Raw genomic sequence first — 22844 nt, forward strand, 5'->3', positions numbered from 1 at the left:
TTGATGTTGACACTGATTTAAGTTTGTATCAGATATTAATTAAACTCAGACTGATTAATGATCAAGGTTGATCATGTGGAGAGGAAAAGTCCAAGTACGGATACTTGGCACGCGAAGTCGGAGAGGGCTCGGTAGCTCGTTCTCCGGACTAGGTCAGAGAGGGCTCGGTAGCTCGTTCTCTGGACCGGACGAAGTCGGAGAGGGCTCGGCAGCTCGTTCTCCGGACTAGGTCAGAGAAGGCTCAGTAGCTCGTTCTCTGGACCGGACGAAGTTGGAGAGGGCTCGGCAGCTCGTTCTCCGGATTAGGTCAGAGAGGGCTCGGTAGCTCGTTCTCTGGACCGGACGAAGTTGGAGAGGGCTCGGCAGCTCGTTCTCCAGACTAGGTCAGAGAGGGCTCAGTAGCTCGTTCTCTGACCCGGACGTGGAAGTCGGAGAGGGCTCGGTAGCTTGTTCTCCAGACTATGTCAGAGAGGGCTCGGTAGCTCGTTCTCTGGACCAGGAAGACGTTAGGGTTTAGGGCTGGGAAGCTCTAAAACCAACAGAGCCATTGGATCGGTCTGTTGACCGATCCAGTGATACTTTGGCTGTCTAGATCGGCCGATCCAGTGATACCTTAGTTATCTGATTGGTCTCGAGACCGATCAGTAACCACACAGTAGCTTTCTGTGGGTTATCTGATCGGTCTGGTGACCGATCAGTGAGAAGCGACGAGATTCAGATCAATAGGGGGGATCGGTCTGTGGACCGATCCACCTATAGGCTGATCGGTCCACAGACCGATCAGCATCATCCCAGACCGATCAAGATGTGTCCTGATCGGTCCAGAGGGCTATGGATCGGTCTGTTGACCGATCCACAACGATGTCGTTTGTCTTCTGCTGTTTCTCTGCGATTTCTGATTCATCTGATCTAACCATCTGCTGTAAGCTTTTTGAGTTACAGGTTGCAGGTGTCGTGCCAATGCTTAAATTCAAATTAAGCTCCATCAGAAGAATAAGACCAAGTGCTCTTTCTGTGTTTCACTGCAAATGGTGCAATTGGAGTCTGGCTGCGATCAGTTGGCAACAGCTTGACTCTTGCTTATTGGTTCGAGCTCAGAGACACGAGTGAAGACCATGGATGGTATTGGTGTGAGTTCAGAGAACCAGATGAGGAGGAAGAGTGATTGGCGACGCCTGAGTTGGTCGCAGTGATTCGATACAGGTGACAGTGATTCGGCTCTGGCTGAAGACAGTGAGAAAGCAGAGCAATAAGAAGAAGGAAGAAGAGAGGTTTGCAAGACGATTTTGAAAAACTCTCTGTCGATCAAGCAAGAGTGTTGTGTGTTTTTGAGCTCTTGGCTGAGGAACTTCTTCTGTCTTTGCGCTTGCTTTCATTGTGGCTGTAAGTTTATTGTTCATTCCTTTTAGCCACTAAACTCTGTAAGTCTTGTGCTTCATTTCAAATCTTTTCTGAGACTTTGTGGAGAGGTTACTCCACCGAGAAGGAGAAATACTTAGCCGGAATCTGTCCGGGGTGTGATCTACCGAAAGATCAAGGGATCGTCCACCTTACGAACACGCCGAGGAGTAGGGGCAAGTTATCCCCGAACCTCATACATACTTGTGTTAGCTGTGGGTTGTTTCCTTTCCTTGTGTTAGTTTTTCTTTTGCATATTTCCGCTGTGCTAACAAACTTTTGTGAGAAGTTTGTTTAAGTTTTAAAGAAGGCTATTCACACCCCCCCTCTCTAGCCATCCGAAGGCCCTAACAAGTGGTATCAGAGCAAGGCGCTCTTCATCCGGATTAACACCCTAAAGAGCAAGAAGATGGCTATGAAGGAAGGTTTTAGCACCAATCGTCCACCCTACTTCGACGGAGCGGACTTCCAATATTGGAAGAGCTGTATGGAGTATTATCTCAAGACCGACATCTCCATGTGGTTCTCGGTCAAGGAAGGGTTCACACCTCCGAAGGACGAAGAAGGTAAGGAACTAGAGTCGTCAAGGTGGTCCGCCGAGCAAACTCGCAAAGGACAAGCCGATGCCAAAGCGGTGGTCACTCTACAATGTGGGATAGCCAAAGATCAACTTGTCAAGGTAGGTCCATTTGTGAGCGCAAAAGATTTGTGGAACAAACTCATCGAGCTCCAAGAAGGAACCCGAGACTCTCGGATCGCCAAGAGAGACTTGTTCCTAAACCAACTACAAAATCTCACCATGAAGGAGAACGAAACGGTAAGTGAACTACACGGAAGGTTCAAAGAGATCATCAATGGTCTTCATTCCGTAGATGAACGCGTAGAGAATCATGATCTTGTAAGGTACGCTCTCAAAGCCTTTCCTAGGAATGCCTTGTGGTCATCTATGGTAGATGCCTACAAGGTCTTCAAGGACCTTTCAATTGTTAAATTAGATGAATTCTTTTGTGAAATGGAACTTCATGAACTTGCTAACAAGGGTCAAAAAGAGAAAGGTATTGCCTTAGTTGCAGGAGAAAAGAGCAAGGATGGAAGAAGGAAGAAAGAAAAGAAGAAGGAGAAAGAGATTCCTACATCCTCATCCTCCTCCGAGTCCGATGATGAAGGTGGATCATCATCAAGCGAGATGGCCAACTTCGTAAGGAGAATCATGAGAAGGAGCCGGAGATACAAAGGGAAAGGTAAGTCTATTGATCAAAATGTTGATAAGACTAATGTTACGTGTTATGAGTGTAGCAAGAAAGGACACTATCGGAGCGAGTGTCCAAAACTCAAGAAGAAGGAGGAAAGGGCCAAGAAGAAGAAAGCTCTCAAAGCTACTTGGGATGAATCCTCCTCAAGCTCATCGGAGGAAGAGAAGAAGGAGAAAAGCACTCGTCAATTAGCGCTCATGGCAAGGGAAGAATCGGATTCCGGAAGTGATACATCAGCCGCGGCTTCATCATCTTCGGATGATGAAGAGGTAACTTCTCCTCACTTAGAAAAATGCTATAAAACTATTGCACATTTATCTACTTTGCTTAAGAAATCAAAAACTGAAATCAAATCATTAAAAGATGAAGTAGAACACCTGAAGACTCTTAGGGAAGATGAGGTTGATGACCTACATCAAGAGCTTCTTGAGGATGAAAACAAAACCTTAAAGAGTGAAGTTGAGAAATTCAAGAAAATGTTTGAGAAATTCTCAACTAGCTCTAAGACCTTAGATATGATTCTAAATGCCCAAAGGGCGGTCTACAACAAGGCTGGGTTAGGATATCAACCTAAGGAGTCTAGTTTCATTTCCCTAGTGTCTAGAACCCAATTTCATAGATCACATGCTTCTAGGGTTCATGAGACTAGGAAGGGTGTGACCAAGGCATGGGTTCCTAGGTCTTTCATTGTAGATGCATTAGGTCCCAAGATTTGGGTACCTAAAACATCTATCTTTCGTGTCTTGTAGGCATTTATCAAGGGGGAGCATCTATCAACTTGGTTTGTTGATAGTAGATGCTTCAAGCACATGACCGGGGACAAGTCACTCTTTACTACCCTTCAAAACAAAAATAGAGGTAATGTGTCCTTTGGTAATAATGGTAGTCTTAAGGTTATAGGAGTTGGAGATATTCATATATCCGAATGTCTCCAAATCAAAATGTCCTTCTAGTCAAGGGATGACCTTTAATCTCCTAAGTGTCCAATTGTGTGATCTGGTTACACAATTGAGTTTCATTCAAGTCGATGTATGGTCAAACACATTGTGACACTGTACTAGTAGGCACAAGGGTAGATAACATTTATCAAGTATTTTTAAAGTGCTACTAATGCCTCTGCTAAGTGTTTCGAAAGAAGAAGAATCATGGTTGTGGCATGGGAGGTTGGCCCGCGTAAACATGAAGAATATTCAAGTGGCCAACAAAGGATTAGTTTGAGACTTACCAAGCATCAAGTACCAAAAGACAAAATTATGTGATGCGTGTCGAAAGGGTAAGCAAACAAAAGCGTCTCGTAAAGGTAAAAGCGTTGTAAGTACCTCTACTGCTTTAGATTTATTGCGTATGGACTTATTTGATTGTAGTAATGTCGTTTCATTGAATGGAAGTAGATATTGCTAGTGATCATTGATGATTTTACTAGATATACATGGACTTTCTTTTGAAAAATAAGGATCAAACCATAGATGTTTTTGTTTCTTGAAGAACTGAAAATGAAAAATCAACAACAATTAAAACAATTAGAAGTGATCATGGTGGAGAATTTCAAAACCATAGATTTTTAGAATTTTGTCAAGAAAAAGGATATAGGCATGAGTTCTCTACTCCAAGGACCCCACAACAAAATGGGGTTGTGGAGAGAAAGAACCGAGTCTTGCAAGAGGCTGCACGAAGCATGCTCAATGAGTACTCACTACCGAGCTACTTATGGGCTGCAGCTGTAAATACCGCTTGCTATGTGCAAAATCGAGTCTTGATACATAGGTTTTTAGGAAAGACCCCCATGAACTTTGGTTTGGAAAACCCCCTACAATTAAACATCTTAGGGTGTTTGGTTGTAAGGTGTTTATCTTGAACACCAAGGATCATCTTGGAAAGTTCACGGCTAAGGCTGATGAAGGGATACTAGTCGGGTACTCTCTCATCAGCAAAGCCTATCGAGTCTACAACAATAAGACTAAATTGATTGAAGAGTCCTCGGATGTAGCATTTGAAGAAATTCCTAAATCAAATGATCAATCAAGGGATGTAGGAGAAATTCAATTTGAACTTAGAAATCTAAGTTTAAATGATCAAAACATAGAAAGAGTCGAAATTGACTCCGATGATGATGAGCAAAGGCAAGAGAGGGCTCAGTCTGATCCTTTGTCTGATACTGAGCCCTTGCCTGTGTCTAGTGAGACCACTCATGAGGCACCGCCAACACCAAGGCAATCTAGGATAGCATCTAGTCATCCCCAAGACCAGATTGTGGGAGACATTCAACAAGGGGTTAGGACTAGATCATTCTTTAGAAATGAGTCTAATGAGGTCGCCTTGATCTCAGAAATCGAACCAAAGTTAATTGATGAGGCATTGCACGATCCTGATTGGATCATAGCTATGCAAGATGAGTTAGGTCAATTTGAAAGGAGCCAAGTGTGGGACTTAGTTCCTAGACCTAAGAAGACCACCATTATTGGAACCAAATGGGTCTTCAAAAATAAGTTAAACCAAAAGGGAGAAGTCGTAAGAAACAAGGCAAGACTTGTAGCCAAGGGCTATAGTCAAGTCGAAGGCCTCGATTATGATGAGACTTATGCTCCCGTGGCTCGATTAGAGTTCATTCGTTTAATGCTAGCTTTTGCTGCACATAGAGGCTTCAAGCTTTATCAAATGGACGTTAAATCGGCCTTCTTAAATGGTTTCATTAAAGAAGAGGTCTATGTTGAACAACCACCGGGGTTTGTGAATACCGAAGCTCCAAACCACGTGTACAAGCTCAAGAAAGCTCTTTATGGGCTTAAACAAACACCTCGAGCTTGGTACGAAAGGTTGTCAACTTACTCACTAGAAAAGGGTTTTGTAAGAGGTCAAATAGACCCAACACTATTTCTGCGTAGAGATGGTGAAAACATATTTGTAGTCCAGGTGTATGTCGATGACATAATTTGTAGCTCAAATAACAAGGGCTATTTGAATGAATTTATAACTCACATGGAAAGTGAGTTTGAGATGAGTCTGGTGGGAGAATTGACATTCTTCCTTGAACTTGAAATCAAACAAACTCGAGATGGCATTTATGTCCATCAGACGAAGTATACTCAAGAGATGCTCAAGAAATTCAAAATGAGTGACTCTAAGGAAATATCCACTCCAATGGCGACAAACACTCGCCTTGACAATGATGAGAATGGAAAACCAGTTGATCTAACGCAATATAGAAGCATGATCGGTAGTCTTCTATATCTCACAGCTAGTCGACCGGACATACTTTTTGCTGTGGGCATGTGCGCTAGATATCAAGTTTGTGCCAAGGAATCTCATTTAATTGCAGTTAAGAGAATCCTGAGATACCTTAAGGGCACAATTAGAGTAGGTCTCTGGTACCCTCGCACTGAGTCTTTTGATTTGATAGGTTATACCGACTCCGATTATGCTGGGTGTAAATTGGATCGGAAAAGCACTAGTGGGGGTTGCCAATTTTTAGGTTCATCATTGGTTAGTTGGTCAAGTCGGAAGCAACATTGCGTTGCTCTCTCCACAACCGAGGCTGAATACATTGCCATGGGAGAGAGTGTATCACAATTGTTGTGGATGATCCACACCCTAGAAGATTATGGGCTTTCATATAAGGGAGTGCAAGTGTTGTGTGATAACATCAGCACAATAAACCTAACAAAAAATCCAGCCCATCATTCAAGGACCAAACATATTGAAGTGCGCCATCACTTCATTAGATATCACATAGCTAGGGGAGACATTGCACTCACATATGTTGAGTCAAAGTCAAACCTAGCCGATATTTTCACCAAACCTCTTCCGGAAAATGAATTTAGACATTTGAGGAGAGAGTTGAGAATGTGTTTGGCTCAATAGGTCATTAGGACTTCATCATGATCAATAAGGAAAATTAAAACGACAAGAGAAATTGGGAAATTAATTTGGGCAACTTGGGAACATCTCACACAAACTATAAGGTTTAACAAATTATTTTTGTTTGCTAGAAATAGGGTGAGATGCTAGGATCAGCCGAATTATTCAAAATGTATCATGCATCCCTTGAATAATTAGGTTGAAGAGACATAAATTGAGTATGGGGAAAACCATTACATAATTCATGTGTATTTGGTTCCTAGATCTTACTCATATATTCCAACCAAGGAAACTTGGTTGGACCTTTACCTAGAAATTATGTAACTTTGGTTGATGGACTGTTTGATACCTTTGATCGATACTTTTCATGATTTTGATTGAAACTAGGAGAAGTCCTTGAAATAATGATAGCAATTTGGTTATATTTTGACAAACTTGAAACTGAACATAACAAGGTCGAAAATTTCAGTTTTCAAGCCTTGAGTTGTCTGTTTTTCTAAATGTCTGAAACTTTCAGGCTATAAACAATTTCAGACCATAATCTTTAGGAAATAGTTATGCTTGTAGATTCTTGAAACTGAATTTGGAAGTTTTACTAGAGAAACTTCTAATTATCAACACCTCTACGAATTTCGCATCGAAATTGGAGAAACTTCAAGATGTCGAACACCGATCGGTCTGCCGATCAGAGAAGGTGGATCACCGTCGACCGATCCAAAAATCTCTCCACCCTTCGTTTTAATCTGATCGGTCAGTGGACCGATCGTTCGTTGTCGCCGGGAAGAGTTCCTGATCGGTCGGGACCGACCGGATCGCGCTGCATCATTTTCGATCGGTCTGCATCGATCGGAGGTTCTGATCGGTCCAGAGACCGATCAGGAGGATCCCTAATCGGACTGGTGACCGATCAGGAAGGTTCTGATATTTCCTGATCGGACAGTCGTCCGATCATTTCAACACCTGGACACCGATCTCTCTTAAATCTTCCCGATCTTTTCTCTTCTCCTTTCACGCTGAAGCCCTAGCCGACACTTTCCTACACCTCAACTCTTCTCTTCTCTCTGCACGCCGAAGCCCTAGCCAAAAGATACTTCAATGGCACCAAGGTAACTCCATACTTCCATGGAACTACTCACCTTGGCATTTCAGTTTCATTTCTCACCGTATTTGTGCATTCTGTTTTGGCTTTCGATTGTTGGTGGCTCCGGTGCTCACTTATTTGCCCCATTGTATCACATTATTAAACCTTAGGAAGAAACAAGTGGGTGAAGGAACCTCTAAGTCGCCTGAGAAGTCTAAGTCTAAGGCTCCCTCCCGACCTCAACCATCTGTCTCCGGGAGATTCCCAAATCACCATTTTGAACAAGCCTTTAAACAACGGACCTTCAAATTGCTCCCTTGTAGGTCTGTGGATCGAAAATTCATGGACGAATTTTGTCCATCTGTATCAGAAATCATTGCCTATTACAAACTTGATTCACTTGTCTATTTAGAGCGAGATATCAATTATGACTTAGTATCTGAGTTTTATTACAATCTTCATCAAACTAATGATGTAAGTTATAAAACAAAAGTTGTTAAGCAGACTCTTGATTTCAGTTTCTCAGCCTTCTTTGATTATCTTGCTTGCCGTAGGTGTTCAGGAAATGTCTTTTCCATATATCCTGACTTAACCTGACTCCATTTATGAGTATTTCTTTGGACATCCTAGACCAGGTGGACTAGATGAGCTAGATGTTGATTTTCCTACTTTTGCGAGATTATCTGCCCAGATTACATTCTTTTAAGATTGTCACAAACGCCTTCGCCAATCACATCTAAACCCTTATCTGAGATCCGACCATATCATTGCCCGATGCTTTATGGATTGCGTCGGCGTCTCATCATGTCTAGCATCTATTCTTCGATCATCTCCTATAGTGAGCCAAACAGCTTCACCGTTTATATGCCTTATGGGCATATAATTACAGATTGGCTCGAGACCCTTGATTGATGTCTCCAAGGGTAGAATAGTCAAGATGGTGAGCAGGACTGCAGACTTGGGAAGCGGGCATTTTCCAAGTCCGCATCATAGGACAGAATGGGAGGTTCGGTGGAAGGATGGGAGAGCACTAGGTGAGCTACCACGGGACCTCCACGGGCTGCGCGTTCGGATTGACCAGCCCTACAATGATCTACGCAGTCAGCAGTTGGTGACACATCAGCGATTATGGGATGGATGGCGAGATACCCACCTCCGCAGATTTTCCGGGCTATCCATCCTCGGGCAGCGCCTCAGGGACCCACTCCTCCCGTGATGATGCTGATGCTCCTTATGATGAGGAGGTTGATTGATACATATTGTTCTATGTTGTCATTCGATTATCTATGTTTTGGATGTTGTTTGTTGGATACTTATGTCTGACTGGATACTTGCTGATTTCTTCATTTTCTTGTTTTCTTTATGTTTCACTTCTATTGGCTATTAATATGTTGTTCATATGTCATGTCTTATATGTCTCTTATTTCTTTATCACCTTATAATACACTTAGAGGGCATTCTAGGTGGATTAAGAAAAAAACGTATGGGTTAAGGGGAGTCCTTTAACGCTTTCTTACCTAATTCGCACCTTTTCAGTGACAAAGAGGGAGAAGATAACTAAGTTTAGAGATAAATGAAAGTTTGTTTTTGGGGAGGATCTTGATTCCCCTATCCTTACGTGGTGTTGTATCCGTCTTGGGGAGGATCTTGATTCCCAAAATTAGGGAAATATGAGCATTTTCGATCTAAACTTAAATCGTGTTGTCGAACAACAAAAGGGGAGATTGATTGTAAGTACCCCAGGTTAATTTTGATGTTGATTTAAGATCGATAATTAAACTCAGACCGATTAATGATCAAGGTTGATCGTGTGGAGAGGAAAGTCCAAGGGATACTTGGCACGTGGAAGTGGAGAGGGCTCGGTAGCTCGTTCTCGGACCAGTCCGAGAGGGCCCGGTAGCTCGTTCTCTGACCGGACGAAGTCGGAGAGGGCTCGGCGGCTCGTTCTCCGGACTAGGTCAGAAGGCTCGGTAGCTCGCTCGGCCGGACGAAGTCGGAGAGGGCTCGGCAGCTCGTTCGGATTAGGTCGAGAGGGCTCGGTAGCTCGTTCTCGACCCGGACGCGGAAGTCGGAGAGGGCTCGGTAGCTTGTTCTCCGGACAGGTTAGAGGGCTCGTAGCTCGTTCTGGACCAGAAGGCGTTAGGGTTTAGGGAAGCTCTAAAACAGAGGCATTGGATCGATGCATTGGCCGACCGATCCAAGTATGTCCGGATCGGCCGATCGGTGATAGTTATCCGATCGGTCTCGAGACCGATGGTAACCACTACATGGGTTATCGATCGGCGGTGACCGATCGCGAGAAGCGACGAGATTCGATCGATAGGGATCGGTGCGTGGACCGATCCACCCATAAACCGATCGGTCCGGCCGATCAACATCGTCGCACCGATCGGGATGTGTCCCGATCGGTCCAGAGGATCGGTCTGTTGACCGATCCACAACGATGTCGTTTGTCTTCTGCTATTTCTCTGCGATTTCTGATTCATCTGATCTAACCATCTGCTGTAAGCTTTTTGAGTTACAGGTTGCAGGTGTCGTGCCAATGCTTAAATTCAAATTAAGCTCCATCAGAAGAATAAGACCAAGTGCTCTTTCTGCTGTGTTTCGCTACAAATGGTGCAATTGGAGCGTCAACGTTCACTGGCTGCGATCAGTTGGCAACAGCTTGACTCTTGCTTATTGGTTCGAGCTCAGAGACACGAGTGAAGACCATGGATGGTATTGGTGTGAGTTCAGAGAACCAGATGAGGAGGAAGAGTGATTGGCGACGCCTGAGTTGGTCGCAGTGATTCGATACAGGTGACAGTGATTCGGCTCTGGCTGAAGACAGTGAGAAAGCAGAGTAATAAGAAGGAAGAAGAGAGGTTTGCAAGACGATTTTGAAAAACTCTCTGTCGATCAAGCAAGAGTGCTGTGTGTTTTTGAGCTCTTGGCTGAGGAACTTCTTCTGTCTTTGCGCTTGCTTTCATCGTGGCTGTAAGTTTATTGTTCATTCCTTTTAGCCACTAAACTCTGTAAGTCTTGTGCTTCATTTCAAATCTTTTCTGAGACTTTGTGGAGAGGTTACTCCACCGAGAAGGAGAAATACTTAGCCGGAATCTGTCCGGGGTGTGATCTACCGAAAGATCAAGGGATCGTCCACCTTATGGACACGCCGAGGAGTAGGGGCAAGTTATCCCCGAACCTCGTACATACTTGTGTTAGCTGTGGGTTGTTTCCTTTCCTTGTGTTAGTTTTTCTTTTGCATATTTCCGCTGTGCTAACAAACTTTTGTGAGAAGTTTGTTTAAGTTTTAGAGGAGGCTATTCACACCCCCCCTCTCTAGCCATCCGAAGGTCCTAAGATGTTGATGCTCTTATAAGATGATAGTAGTAATCTCATGACTAAAAACTAATTGCACTCGTATGCCTGAGACCCCCGTAAATACTAGGTAGCAAACCAAATCCTCATGGCACCTGACATCCAATGGCTTGTTTCCAACAATTCAACCCACGTACTTATCTAGACATCATGGTATATATATATATGTTAGATCATCTGCTGTTAAACATAGAATGTACTAATCATATTGCTGATGTCGGTCTAAGAATCACTATTATGAAGCACCTTTCAATAGCATTGTCTCATGCTTTAGAATTGTCTCACATTTATCTTAATCTATCACTGAAGCAACAATGTTATTGCTACCTTTTATTAGAATCTACCAATTGCACATAAGATAACATCATAAATAAAAGTAATTTCATTCATTAAATATGTAACTGCATTTTGCATTTATTAAATATGTAACACATTTTTCATTTATTAAATATGTAACTATATTTTACAGTGAGTTTTTTTTTTTACAATCTTATTATTTCTAGCCAAACCAATCTTATTATCACTATAGTTCTACCCAACCTACATATGACGTTACATGTGTTTTCAAGGGATAAGTTCAAATGCTAGTGTCAAGCCTTCGCTGATGGGTAAAACAAAATGACATATTGATACTATGCTCAAGCTACAGAAAGCCAAAAGTGGCATAAGTAAAGATTCTTGCATTCTCCAGAACTATGAACAGAGGAAAATAAAACCAAAGATAGGGAAAGATAGCATAAAGGAATAAATAACCTGGAAGAATGTGGTGACAGCTTTTGGGTTTTGATATGGAGACAAACCTGGGGAGAAAATTATTTGAAGCTGTTGCCTGTTGATACACTGATAATAAACAATATCGAGCATTTACAAAGACGAAAGATAGAACATTACCTGTCCTGATGTGCTATCCAGGGTATACCAAATTGCACCAGTATGGCCTTCGCTTTCAACCGGAATAGTGACAGAACCAAGAACTGTGCTTTTCCAAATTATATCCCAGTCATATATTGTTACATTAATCTGCAGGGATCATTATCATATCATTTTGGCAAAAGAAACCAACCGCCTTTTTTATGTTCATGAGAGCAAAGCATAATATTACAATCCTAAAGAACTACAACAGTGGCAGAAGCAGAGTGAAGAAAAGTGTAATGATTATCTAATACAAGTGAAAAACAGGGCAGTATACTTACATCCCATACAGATCAACCATAATTAGAAATTAAGAGAACGGCTAATAATAACATTGATTAAACAGATATAGTGCATTGCTGAATATACAACTAATTATAAAGATTGAAATTTGCTACAGATCAACCAAAATTAGAAAGTGATCCACTGAATTCTCAGCACACAAAAATAACCCAACAGCCATTGCACATAAAAGGGGGAAAAAACTAATCTATTTATTACTGAATATACAAATAATTATAAAGTTTGAAATATGGTACAGATGAACCAAAATTAGAAAGTGATCCACTGAATTCTGAGCACATAAAACAAAACCCAACAGCCATTGCGCACAAAAGGGAAAAAACTTAGTTAAGAACTCCAAGTGGTATATTAGAGTGTGTTCTCATTTGTGGATAGATCTTACACATACTGTTAGTGTGTGCACTTATGTGCCAAGACACTCCTTATATATTTTGTGGATAATTATTTAATAAAGACAAGAATTTATCATTAATTATTTACTTTTCTGTACGTATATGATTAATGATAAAGTCCCACATATTAATCGGTATATTAATCTGAAAACAGTCCTTGATCGGATAGATATCTAGAGGGGACATGGATATCTAGATCAACGCTGAGTATGACTAGGTCGAGATAGACCGGAGGGATGAATATCCAAGTTGTACTTGGGGGTGCCTTGAGTTTAGAGGTATACTGGACAGGACCCGCTCAAGAGGAGACCACATATTAAGCATCATTGGTTATTGCTCTTATGAACGAGTGTAACTGATCTTTTGACTTGAGACCTTCATTTATTCTATGCGTGGAGTTATGTGCTTTGACGCCGTTAAAAGCCGTCTTTAATCGGATTGTGATTAATACGGTAGTTGGGTGTATGACAAAACGTAGAGAGAATAGTGTTGAGTCAATAGAGGATTCATTGCTCTCTTGGATTAGGAGTTAACATCCTGGCCGCTTGATAGAGATATTAGTGACTCAAAATTCATGGCCATCGGAGGAATGATTTATCATTCAGGAGGAGTCTATTATATCTTGGAAATTAAGTAAAACAATTAATTTGGTAATGATGCATAATGTATCGAATTAATTGGGATGTAGGCTTTAGATGAAGAGATTGAATTACACAGTAATCCGTTCATAGTGGTTTACAGTTTATAACAGATATTAATTTTATCGCGTTGGGTGGCTAAAAACTGTTGCTAGACGGTTACCTTAGTCTGTGTATGGATTTACACTACCTTCGTGTATAAAACCTAGAGGGTCGCACGCATAGCACGTAGACATGAACAATAGTATCGGAAGCTAGTCGAGATCAAGATCAAATATGGATTTATTTGATACAAAGAAGAGAGAATTCGAATAGCCATAATCATGATGATTAATGGAGAATTCGAAGAGCCATCATAATGATAATTAATGAAGAATTTGAAGAGTTATCATAATGAAAGTTATAAATGAAGAATTTATGGAGCCTATAACTCTTCATCATCCTTATTAATGAAGATCATAAATGATGAATTAATTGAAAGTTTAACTCTTCGTATTCCTTGGAAGCTATAAATAACCATCCTCGGAAAGATTCAATGTAAGGAATCATTCTCTCCGAGTTTCCCTCGTCAACTTCTTCTTCGTTTAGAAGAGATCGTAGTGCTTCCAAAGCTTTGTCGATCCAAGAGGCTAGCACCTAAGGGATCGTGTCAAGTTCGTGATCTAGTGCGCGTGAATACCGCTAGAGGAGTCACACGTGGGGCTCTTATCTATCTTATTTGTCCGTGATATTATTCACACCTATCGAGGACTCGAGGTATGTTTTAAATAATTTTATGCAAAACTATATATACCACGAAAGATCCATGATTCAATATATGTCTTCCGCTGCGCTCCGAACCCAACACATACAACTACAGCTTAATGCTTAAAGAGATCTATACCAAAGACTGTCCATGAGAAATACAAATCAATATGCATTAGACAATAACACATGCAATATCAATGTTAGTTCACTTCAACCGGAGCTAGTATGTGAATTCTTCCACAACAAAAAACTACAGTGCCAGTCAATATACTGTAAACTTTCTTTTAGATTCTTTTGAAAATTGCAGAGAGAAAACAAAAAATTTTCATTCTGGAAGGGATTTCGTATTCCATTTTGACTGACCAATCTACAATGACCCCTATGTCAATAATAAGTTCAGAAGCCGAATTAACAGAGTAGGAATCCACATAGTTTGTCTCCATTTAATAATGTATTCACTGGTTCTGACAAGAGGATTCCCAAGATACTCTATGGATATAACAGTATCAAGCAAGATGTCATGGTAGGTCTAAGATGCTTGCCTCAAGCTATTGGCAGAAAGTTGAATATGGACTGCTTGTGCCAAATGGAGAGGCAGACAATTGAAGAAGCCAAGAAAGGTGGTGACCCAGAGAAATGATCAACAAAGACTACTTCCAAAAACAGTTGAGCACTCCATCATTGCCAAGTGGCAGATGAGACTGGCCCTAAAAAGGTGAGAACCATCAATGCCAATATAGTAATTGAGACTGACCAGAAAAAAAGATTTTTTGCCAACCAAATACCCTAAACAATGGAATATTCTGACAGCACATTCCAAATCAAACCAAGATGTGTGAGGTAAGAAAAATAGGAAGATAGGTCTAAGATGCACCAGCGTCTGTAGTATCTCTAAGTAATCATCATCGCAATTTTCCTAAGCAAGCTATGTTTTGGACATCAAGGTTCAAGGCGTCAAGCCAAGCCCACCCTTTTGACCTCTCAAAAGGTGAACTATTGCATTGAATATGAGCAAGTGATTGAATTCTCCCATGGACTGGATTCATTGTTGCACAACTTAGGCACACAGGAGGGAAGTAGTAAATTCAATGTCAATATTGGAGCAGCTACAATGGCATTGGAATATAGAAAATGAATTGGAAGAAAGCCCAGTGAGGATAGAGATGGCTGGAAGAAGATGAGGATGACTATGAAGTTGGGACACAATCAATGTTGGTGGGACTAGCTCTTGTAGAGGCCAAAAGTAAAGGATGATGATGCCTGAGCTACAGGTTGTAATGTTGCAAATAGTGAATCTTGCTCTGAAGTTGGTTGCAATCCACTGACCAGCATCAGGGAAGGTTAATGTTTCTCTTGGAAATGAAGGCAAGAAGATCACCAGAAGGGCAGTGGCTGAAGAGGGCTGAAAGGAGAATATGATCCCTGAACCAGACATTGAGAGTAGCAGCATTCCTAGGGAATTGAGCAAACAAATGGTTCACATATTGGTCATCTCTCATATCAATGAATGCCATCCATATTAAGCGACACAAAAAGGTTTTAAATATCCTATCCTCAGTGTTGTAAAAGGTGACTGCCTAGGCAATGCCTCGGCGATTGAATTTTTTTTACTATTTTTTATGCATAATATTATAAATAATCATTATTGTTTATAATATTTACTTTTAATAAAATATATTAATTAAAATTTAAAATTTAATCTAAATATTTTTTTAAAAAATGTGTGTGTGTGTAATGCGATAATTTTATTAGCCTTTAATTAAATCTATTTAAATTATCTCAATTATAGCTATGAGTTAATTAAAATTATTAACCTAAAGTTGTTTAATTAAACCCTAACTTACAACCTACCCACGTACCCTATTTTGGCTGGGCGACGAGTATGATGCGTCGTCGGGACCGCGCTATGCGACACGCCCAAAGGCATTGCTGGGCCAAGGTGATGCATCCAAACGAGTTGCTGGGCTAGGGCAATGCGTCTGGACTCGTCGCTTGGCTCAGGCAACGCTTCCGGGCTCATGCGACGCGTTTGGACTTGTCATCGGGCCTCGGCGACGCGTTCAAACGCGTCGCGGTGGCGAAATGGTGATGGTTTTAGGCGTGGTGGTGGCGGAAGGAGGTGAGTTACACCTAAACCCTCAAGCAAAGGCAGTGCGGTTGATGTCCGCATCCCACCTAGGAGGAGCCTAGGTGACTGTCTCAACCGTCATTTAGAACACTGCCTATCCTCTATGTGGGAAACCACAATGGTTGTATGCAATCCATAAGGGAATGTGAGATAAATTGAGCAAAAAGGTACAACATTCATAGATTCAAGAGTCAATCAATGTTGATCCGCATGGTCAAAACATATTGTTCCAATTTCCAACCACTATTGCTACTATGTTGGCACATGTAAATATCACTATGTAGTCAACACAATTCTGGAGGTATTGATGACATTCAAAACCAACTAGACAAGAAGATTCACTACCTGTGAGTCATTGGTCAACTTCATCTATTGGTCATGGGAAGGAAATGAAACACTAAAAAGAGAGAGAAGGGAAAGAGGGGAAGCACCAGCAGCAGCAACAAAGAAACAAAGTGCAGCACTAGATTAGAAAAAAGATATATCTATATTTAATTTAGATTTGGAAAAGTACAGAGTTGACCTAACTTTCTAAGATGCTTATTATATTTTTATTAGCTATTGTTTAAAAATGTTGATTCTAACTTTCTAATTGAAATGGTTTATTGGCTTATATTCACAAGTAACCAAGCTAAGTGGAAATAAATTGTAACAGCACAATACAAAACCGACGCGGAACAATACAAATCCGAAACTATACCATTTCAGCTAGAAATTGGAACTTTAGCCAAAAAAAACATAGTTTAAATCTTGATAACAACAACAACAAGCTATAGTTTTAAAAAATAAGAAAGGCTTTTAAAGATACCTATTAGAATTCATAATGATTTTCAATTTTTGCACTAACACAAAGTATAAAACTTAAAAAATAAATTAAAAAGAACAATAACCTGAACAGGAAGCCTATCGGCAAAAAAGTTAAATTCTTCTCCCCATATTGGATTTCTTGTACCAGGAACCATGGAACTACATGAAATGATACATTGAGAATGTACTCATGAAAAAGACAATCATAATACAAGAGCAGCAGAACAAATTATTTTCTAACACTGATTAAAAGAAAACAATCAAAAAGCAAACAACCTTTGTTAACATTCAACTTCAGTCTGCTTGTAACTATAAGTATGTGGTATCAAAGGTCCACAGCCCTAAACTAGGAATAAAACATAAATATAAAAAAGCACTATGGATATCCTGAATGGCAACAAGCCATGGATGATAAGATGGCATGCTTGAATTTTAATAATACTTGGGAGCTCGTTTCTCTTCGTTCTAACAAATGTAAGTGGTCAAAACTATGAAAGCCTCACGTGAAGTCATTGCAGTTTAGCTGAGGTCTGATTGGTGACTAAAGGATACATTCAAATTTATATAGTAAATTACTTTGACACTAATTCTCCTATAGCTAAGGCTGCTTTAGTATAACTTTTTCTCATTTAGCAGCCATATTACAGTGGTCAGTTTCCAAACTAAATTTGAAGAATGATTTTCTTTATGGGGATCTTACAGACGACATATACAAGGATAGGGCTAGAGTTAAACCAATTTAACTCTAGGCTTAACAATTAAAGACAAGGATTTCTAGAAATCCTTCCAAAATCAGAAATTACTTGTAAAGATGGCTAAACACCATCACTAATCAGGCAAAATCAAAGAAATCAAGAATTTCTGATTCTGTGTAACTGAACTGAGCATATACACGATTTGGTATAAACATGAATTACATGATAGCTTTCTTGTTTCTTTTAGGGTATCAAATTTCGATGAGAGGGTAGGAATTTTAGATCCATACTCATTGAGAAAGCAATGTAACCACAAGCTATGCAGCTGAAGGATGTAAGTCATCCAGTATATGGGAACATAATCTAAATCCAGATGATATCAATCAGAGAAAGACAATAAATATGTTTCTTCAGAACTTTCTGATTCCTATTTGATAAATACATGATTTTAAGGATTTTTCCTTCAGCATAGCTTATGATTTTTCATGTATATATTATGTTCATTACATCTACATACCCAAACAAATCTCAAGATAATTTAAAAATGAAATGTCAAGTTTCAAAATTATAAAGAGTACACACACCTAAATAGCTTTTGCTCTCCACATGTAATTATTGCATAAGGATCGGAAGTTCCATTCAAGTTTGCACCAATAAGATTCTTTGCAGCCAATAGTTCTATCTGAATTATATAAGCATCCATATAAAAACAAAAGGAAATAATACTGCCTAGAGCGGAATAAAAATATCCATAATAGTTCAAATGGAAGAAAGTAATTTATTAGAAAACTGGAAAAGAATGATTTCATCCTTAACAAAATACCTTAACAACATTTGTGGAAGTAACTTGAGTATCGAGTTTGATCATGCTCATCTACAAAATAAGTAGGCAAGTGCATGTCAAGTAAACCAAAGATACTGCACCAAAGCAACTGATTAAACCAAAGAATTTTCTCTTTTGCAAACATATGAAGCGACAAAGGAATGAAAAGTTAGCCCTGAAAGTGTCATAATGATAAACTCAAAAAACAAAACTACTTAAAACACCTACCTCGTAAACAAAATGAAAAAAACTTAACCTAAAAGTCATTCAACTAAGCAAAAAGAGAAGCAGAAAATATTTGAAGGTATTATGAAGATTATTAGGATCTAAGAACCATATCATGTCCTATGAGTACACAACAGAAAGAACTACACTAAGAAGATACCATAATCCCCCAACAGTTTGACTTGGCTATATGGATCAATTCATGTATGAATTTCATAGGATAATTGTCTACCTTCAAAACCAAGAAATTGTTTCCTGGCATTCCTTTGAGACTATTGTTTGTATTTAAAATTAAACAATTTCATATCTAGCCAAGATTATGCAGAAGTGTTATCTAATTTAGACACAACCTAGATAACTCATGGGTGATTCAACTTCTTTCTCTTGCATCAATCAAATCCTTAAATCTAGCCCAAGAGCCTTCAAGGTATCTCCAAAGATGCACTAATTCTATTTTATTTAATATTATAATTTTCATTACAACCAAATCAAATAGTTGATATGGATATTAATAGTGATATAGCATTAGAGTTCAATAGCAGGTTGACCAACTCTGAATAGTTAAGACTCATGGCTTGTTGTTATTTTATGATTTGCATCAGTTAATATTTACAAAATGCAAATATTTGTAAGAAGTGTTAAGTTAATTTTCATCACAACCACTTCAAAATTTAATTTTACAAACTAGCATCCTAAATCTTGCATATATGTCATTCGTAAATCTCTCTTAATAATTGGAATTGCCAATATTGCCCTTTAGAATTCATCAGCATACTAAGTACCTTTGAATTTGATCGCAATCAGTATTATATTAAATCTTCTGAAATATTTTTTATGTAATTTTTTTTTTTTTGAATGCCAGATGAACAAGAAAAAAAAGACTACGAAAATGAAATGCAAAGTGAATAGAGAATGTGATAAAAGAAACCGAATTATAGCCAAACATCATTAATACGAGTTAAGTTTAAATCAGTGGCATTTATGAGACATTTATAGATTTGAAGGGGCATATTATTTAAAAATTGTAAAAGGCTATTCTAAGCGATCGTTCTAAAAAAACAAACTAATACGCCCAACGGCCGTGTGAACAGAGTCCAAATTCCAAATTCACAATTAACATCAAGGGAAAAAAACCCTAAAAATCAGTTTGTTTCATCTAACCTTCTCTTTGACGTCCGCCGGACGCAGGGACGGTTCCCCGACAGCCAAGGAGGGTTCTTCGCCGGAGGACGGCCGGTCATCCTCGCCTCCATCGCAGTCCATTAAAAGCCTCTCCAAAAGGGTGAAGAGAGCGATGACCACCAGCGCCGTGGCGAATGAAACTTGAATCTCCCAGTACGAGGGGAAGAGGGCGCTGACAGAGGATCCGAGCATGGGCGCCGCTTCAGCTACTCGACAGGAGCAGGAGCGAAGGGGGTCGGACGATGGCTCCAGCGCCGACGAGGAGACGAAGAGGAGAACGAGGAAGAGGAAGAAGCGGAGTTGGTTGGAGGGAGACGGCCGAGGGAGCGGCGGCGTTAAATTGAAGTGGTGGTGGGGCCGTCGGAACAAGAGGAAAGAACGTCGCGGGGTTGAAAACGTGGCCATGGAATTCCCCAAACGCCCCCACAGAAGACAACCGAATCACGGCTATGCCATCCTTCGGAATTGACTGACGTGGCAACGAAGGTAACGAATCCGACACGGCACGCGGCCGAGCAACCTCCTTTCGTTGACTTGACCAGCAGTTAGGACTGTGGGGTCCACGATGACCAACTTAAACAATCTTCTGGATGTCACTGTACCCGTTTATTCAATCGATTAATCGAGAAAATGTCTTTTTTATAAAATAAATTTTATTAAAAAATTGAATTTAAATGTCTTTTATGAACCCAAATTCATTATATTCGGTCTTACAAATACTATTCTTTGATTCTGTCAACTAAGACTAATTAAGTGGACATAAACTAATTAAGCGGACTTCATAATTACGTTAGGAACATAAGCGCTATACTTTTCTAATAGAAACTTATATATTTTGATTTGAAAAAGTCATAATATGATTCGGGTGGTAAATGAGTAAGTGGGGTCAAAATTACGTCGATTAAAAATTTGTTAAATAAAATAATCGACATAATTTTGACCCCACTTACTCATTTAAACTATAAATTTTGACCCCACTACTTGGTCAAAGAAAGTCCTAAAATGGATCTAAGTAGTTGAAATAATTATTCAAATTTAACTTAATTTTTTTTTTTATGTGTTTGAGTTCGTTCGTTTAGATGTTATCGAACTCTCAATCCAAATTCGTTAAAATAATACTAATTCAAGAATTGTTATTATGTTGTTTCCAAATATGCTCAACTAAGTTGGCACGAAATTGGTAATGCACTTAATTGTCATGTGGTTCGGAATTTCTCTAAAGATAATCATAAAATCCTTGATTTGAGCTTTAGACAAGTTGTGCGGGTTCATCACCTTCATTATCGTATCAATTTGTGGAGAAATATCATTGACGAGTCTCATATGTTCAACTTCACAATTTCTTTGGATAAACCTTCTTCTTCACCGCATCTCGTTATTGTTAGCACAGTTAGCATCAATAGCCAAACTCAGGTTTTGATGAATAACAAATGGATTTAAGTTGGGTCTGAGAATCTGATAACTGGCACGAAATCCAAATGTGCAATTCTGACAGAAAGTCCAGTCGAGATGTTTGATTCCAGACAATTAGCTGAAGTCTAGATGTGTGATTACGACAAGAAGACCTAGTGGGTCAAGAGGCAAGTCAAATGATTATAGATGGTAAGTAAATATAAGTCACTCAAAGAGAGTGATCAGTGAGAATGAGTCCTAGAGGGACTATAGGCGCTGGTCCAGCTTAGAGTCATTTTGGAAGTCTAAACTGAGACCATGACTAGATCATGGTCTTACTAAGACAGGATTTAATTAATAATTATTCTATTTTATATTATGCTAACTTTATTTTATAGATTATACTTTATTGTACTAATCTTGTGATGTGGGAAATCAGATGTCTAAAAAAAGGGTCTTCGGGCACTTAAGAAGGATCCAAGTGCCTGGATTGGCTTGAACCTAGGCACCCGAGCAGATGAGTTGACGCATGTTGATTGGTCATCACATGTCAAAGTCCAAGCGCCTGGATTGGCTTGAACCTAGGCACCTGAGCAGATGAGTTCGCGCATGTTGATGGGTCATCACATGTCAGAGTCCAAGCGCCTGAATAGGTCCAAGCGCCCGGAGATGGATGATTTTTCATAGATAGAGCTTTGACGAGGTGCTGACACATCAGTAATCCAGGCGCCCGAGAACTTCAACAAATCGCTTGTTAGATTTTAAGGGATGTCCTAAGGCAATTGACTTATGGTTTTACTATTTATTTGATAAATATAGATTCACTGTTTGAGTACATATTGTATATTTGAATAGTCTTAAACGCATTTACTGAATATCCGTAATACAATTCATAATATGAGAGAATCTGTGATTGGATCATAACTTGTAATTATCTATACATGTGCAATTATGAATGTATTGAAATTTCCCTAGTCGTTGAATTGGTGCATTCGAACATCATCAATTATATAAGACTAGCACGGGTTATACTCCTTGGTTCTATCAAGTAACTGTTTCTCACTAGCTGGAGATATTAGAATGTAGAGAGTTAAACGTGGATACTAGTTATGGTAAATAGTTCATTGGAATGACTTGTTATAAGACTTTATATGATTCTCTACATATATGGATTTGTCTGTGAAGTTCTTGACAGTTCGAATAGAAGTTTCCTTCGACTTAAGGTATATAAGTCATCTTGGTCATGGAGACTTATACTTTGACATCTTAAGCAAACATCTCTTGGAGGTGTGGACCCGAGATGATTGCGTATAAGTCAAAGTGTTTAAAGGTGTTTGGATAGCCCACAGAGGATTCACCGCTCCTTACGAGGAGACGTATACCTTATATCCACCTGTTAGGATTATTACTCAAAGTCTTTGGCAAAAACATCATATGTTAAGAGTATGAGACTCTTGTACACATGTACAAATAATTTGAATCCGTAGAATAAGGAAGTATTACTAGGACTAGGTGCGACGTAGTCAGCCTAGTGGGGGCAGACACAGACCATGTCCTGAACCAAGTGGGTATAAGACAAGTGAAAGGAATAAGGCATGACTCACTGTACCTACTGAAGGGTTCAGAATTAGTTCTGAGATCAACTATGATTTT

The 22844-nt window shown here is 39.7% G+C and overlaps 1 protein-coding gene across 1 annotated transcript in view; it reads right to left on the reverse strand.

The window, feature by feature from the left end:
• Positions 1-20147, reverse strand: part of LOC121980876 (BAG-associated GRAM protein 1-like) — a 34306-nt gene extending 14159 nt beyond the window's left edge. The window contains exons 1-6 of the mRNA XM_042533140.1: positions 19779-20147; positions 18393-18443; positions 18154-18251; positions 16958-17033; positions 11839-11967; positions 11701-11747 (exon numbers count right to left, since the gene is read on the reverse strand). Of these exons, the coding sequence (XP_042389074.1) occupies positions 11701-11747; positions 11839-11967; positions 16958-17033; positions 18154-18251; positions 18393-18443; positions 19779-19991 (614 nt within the window). The 5' untranslated portion in view covers positions 19992-20147. The remainder of the gene's footprint in view (positions 1-11700; positions 11748-11838; positions 11968-16957; positions 17034-18153; positions 18252-18392; positions 18444-19778) is intronic.
• Positions 20148-22844: the final 2697 nt, after the last annotated feature.

The sequence above is a fragment of the Zingiber officinale genome, chromosome 5A (genome assembly GCF_018446385.1).
Source record: "Zingiber officinale cultivar Zhangliang chromosome 5A, Zo_v1.1, whole genome shotgun sequence".
Lineage (NCBI taxonomy): Eukaryota > Viridiplantae > Streptophyta > Magnoliopsida > Zingiberales > Zingiberaceae > Zingiber > Zingiber officinale.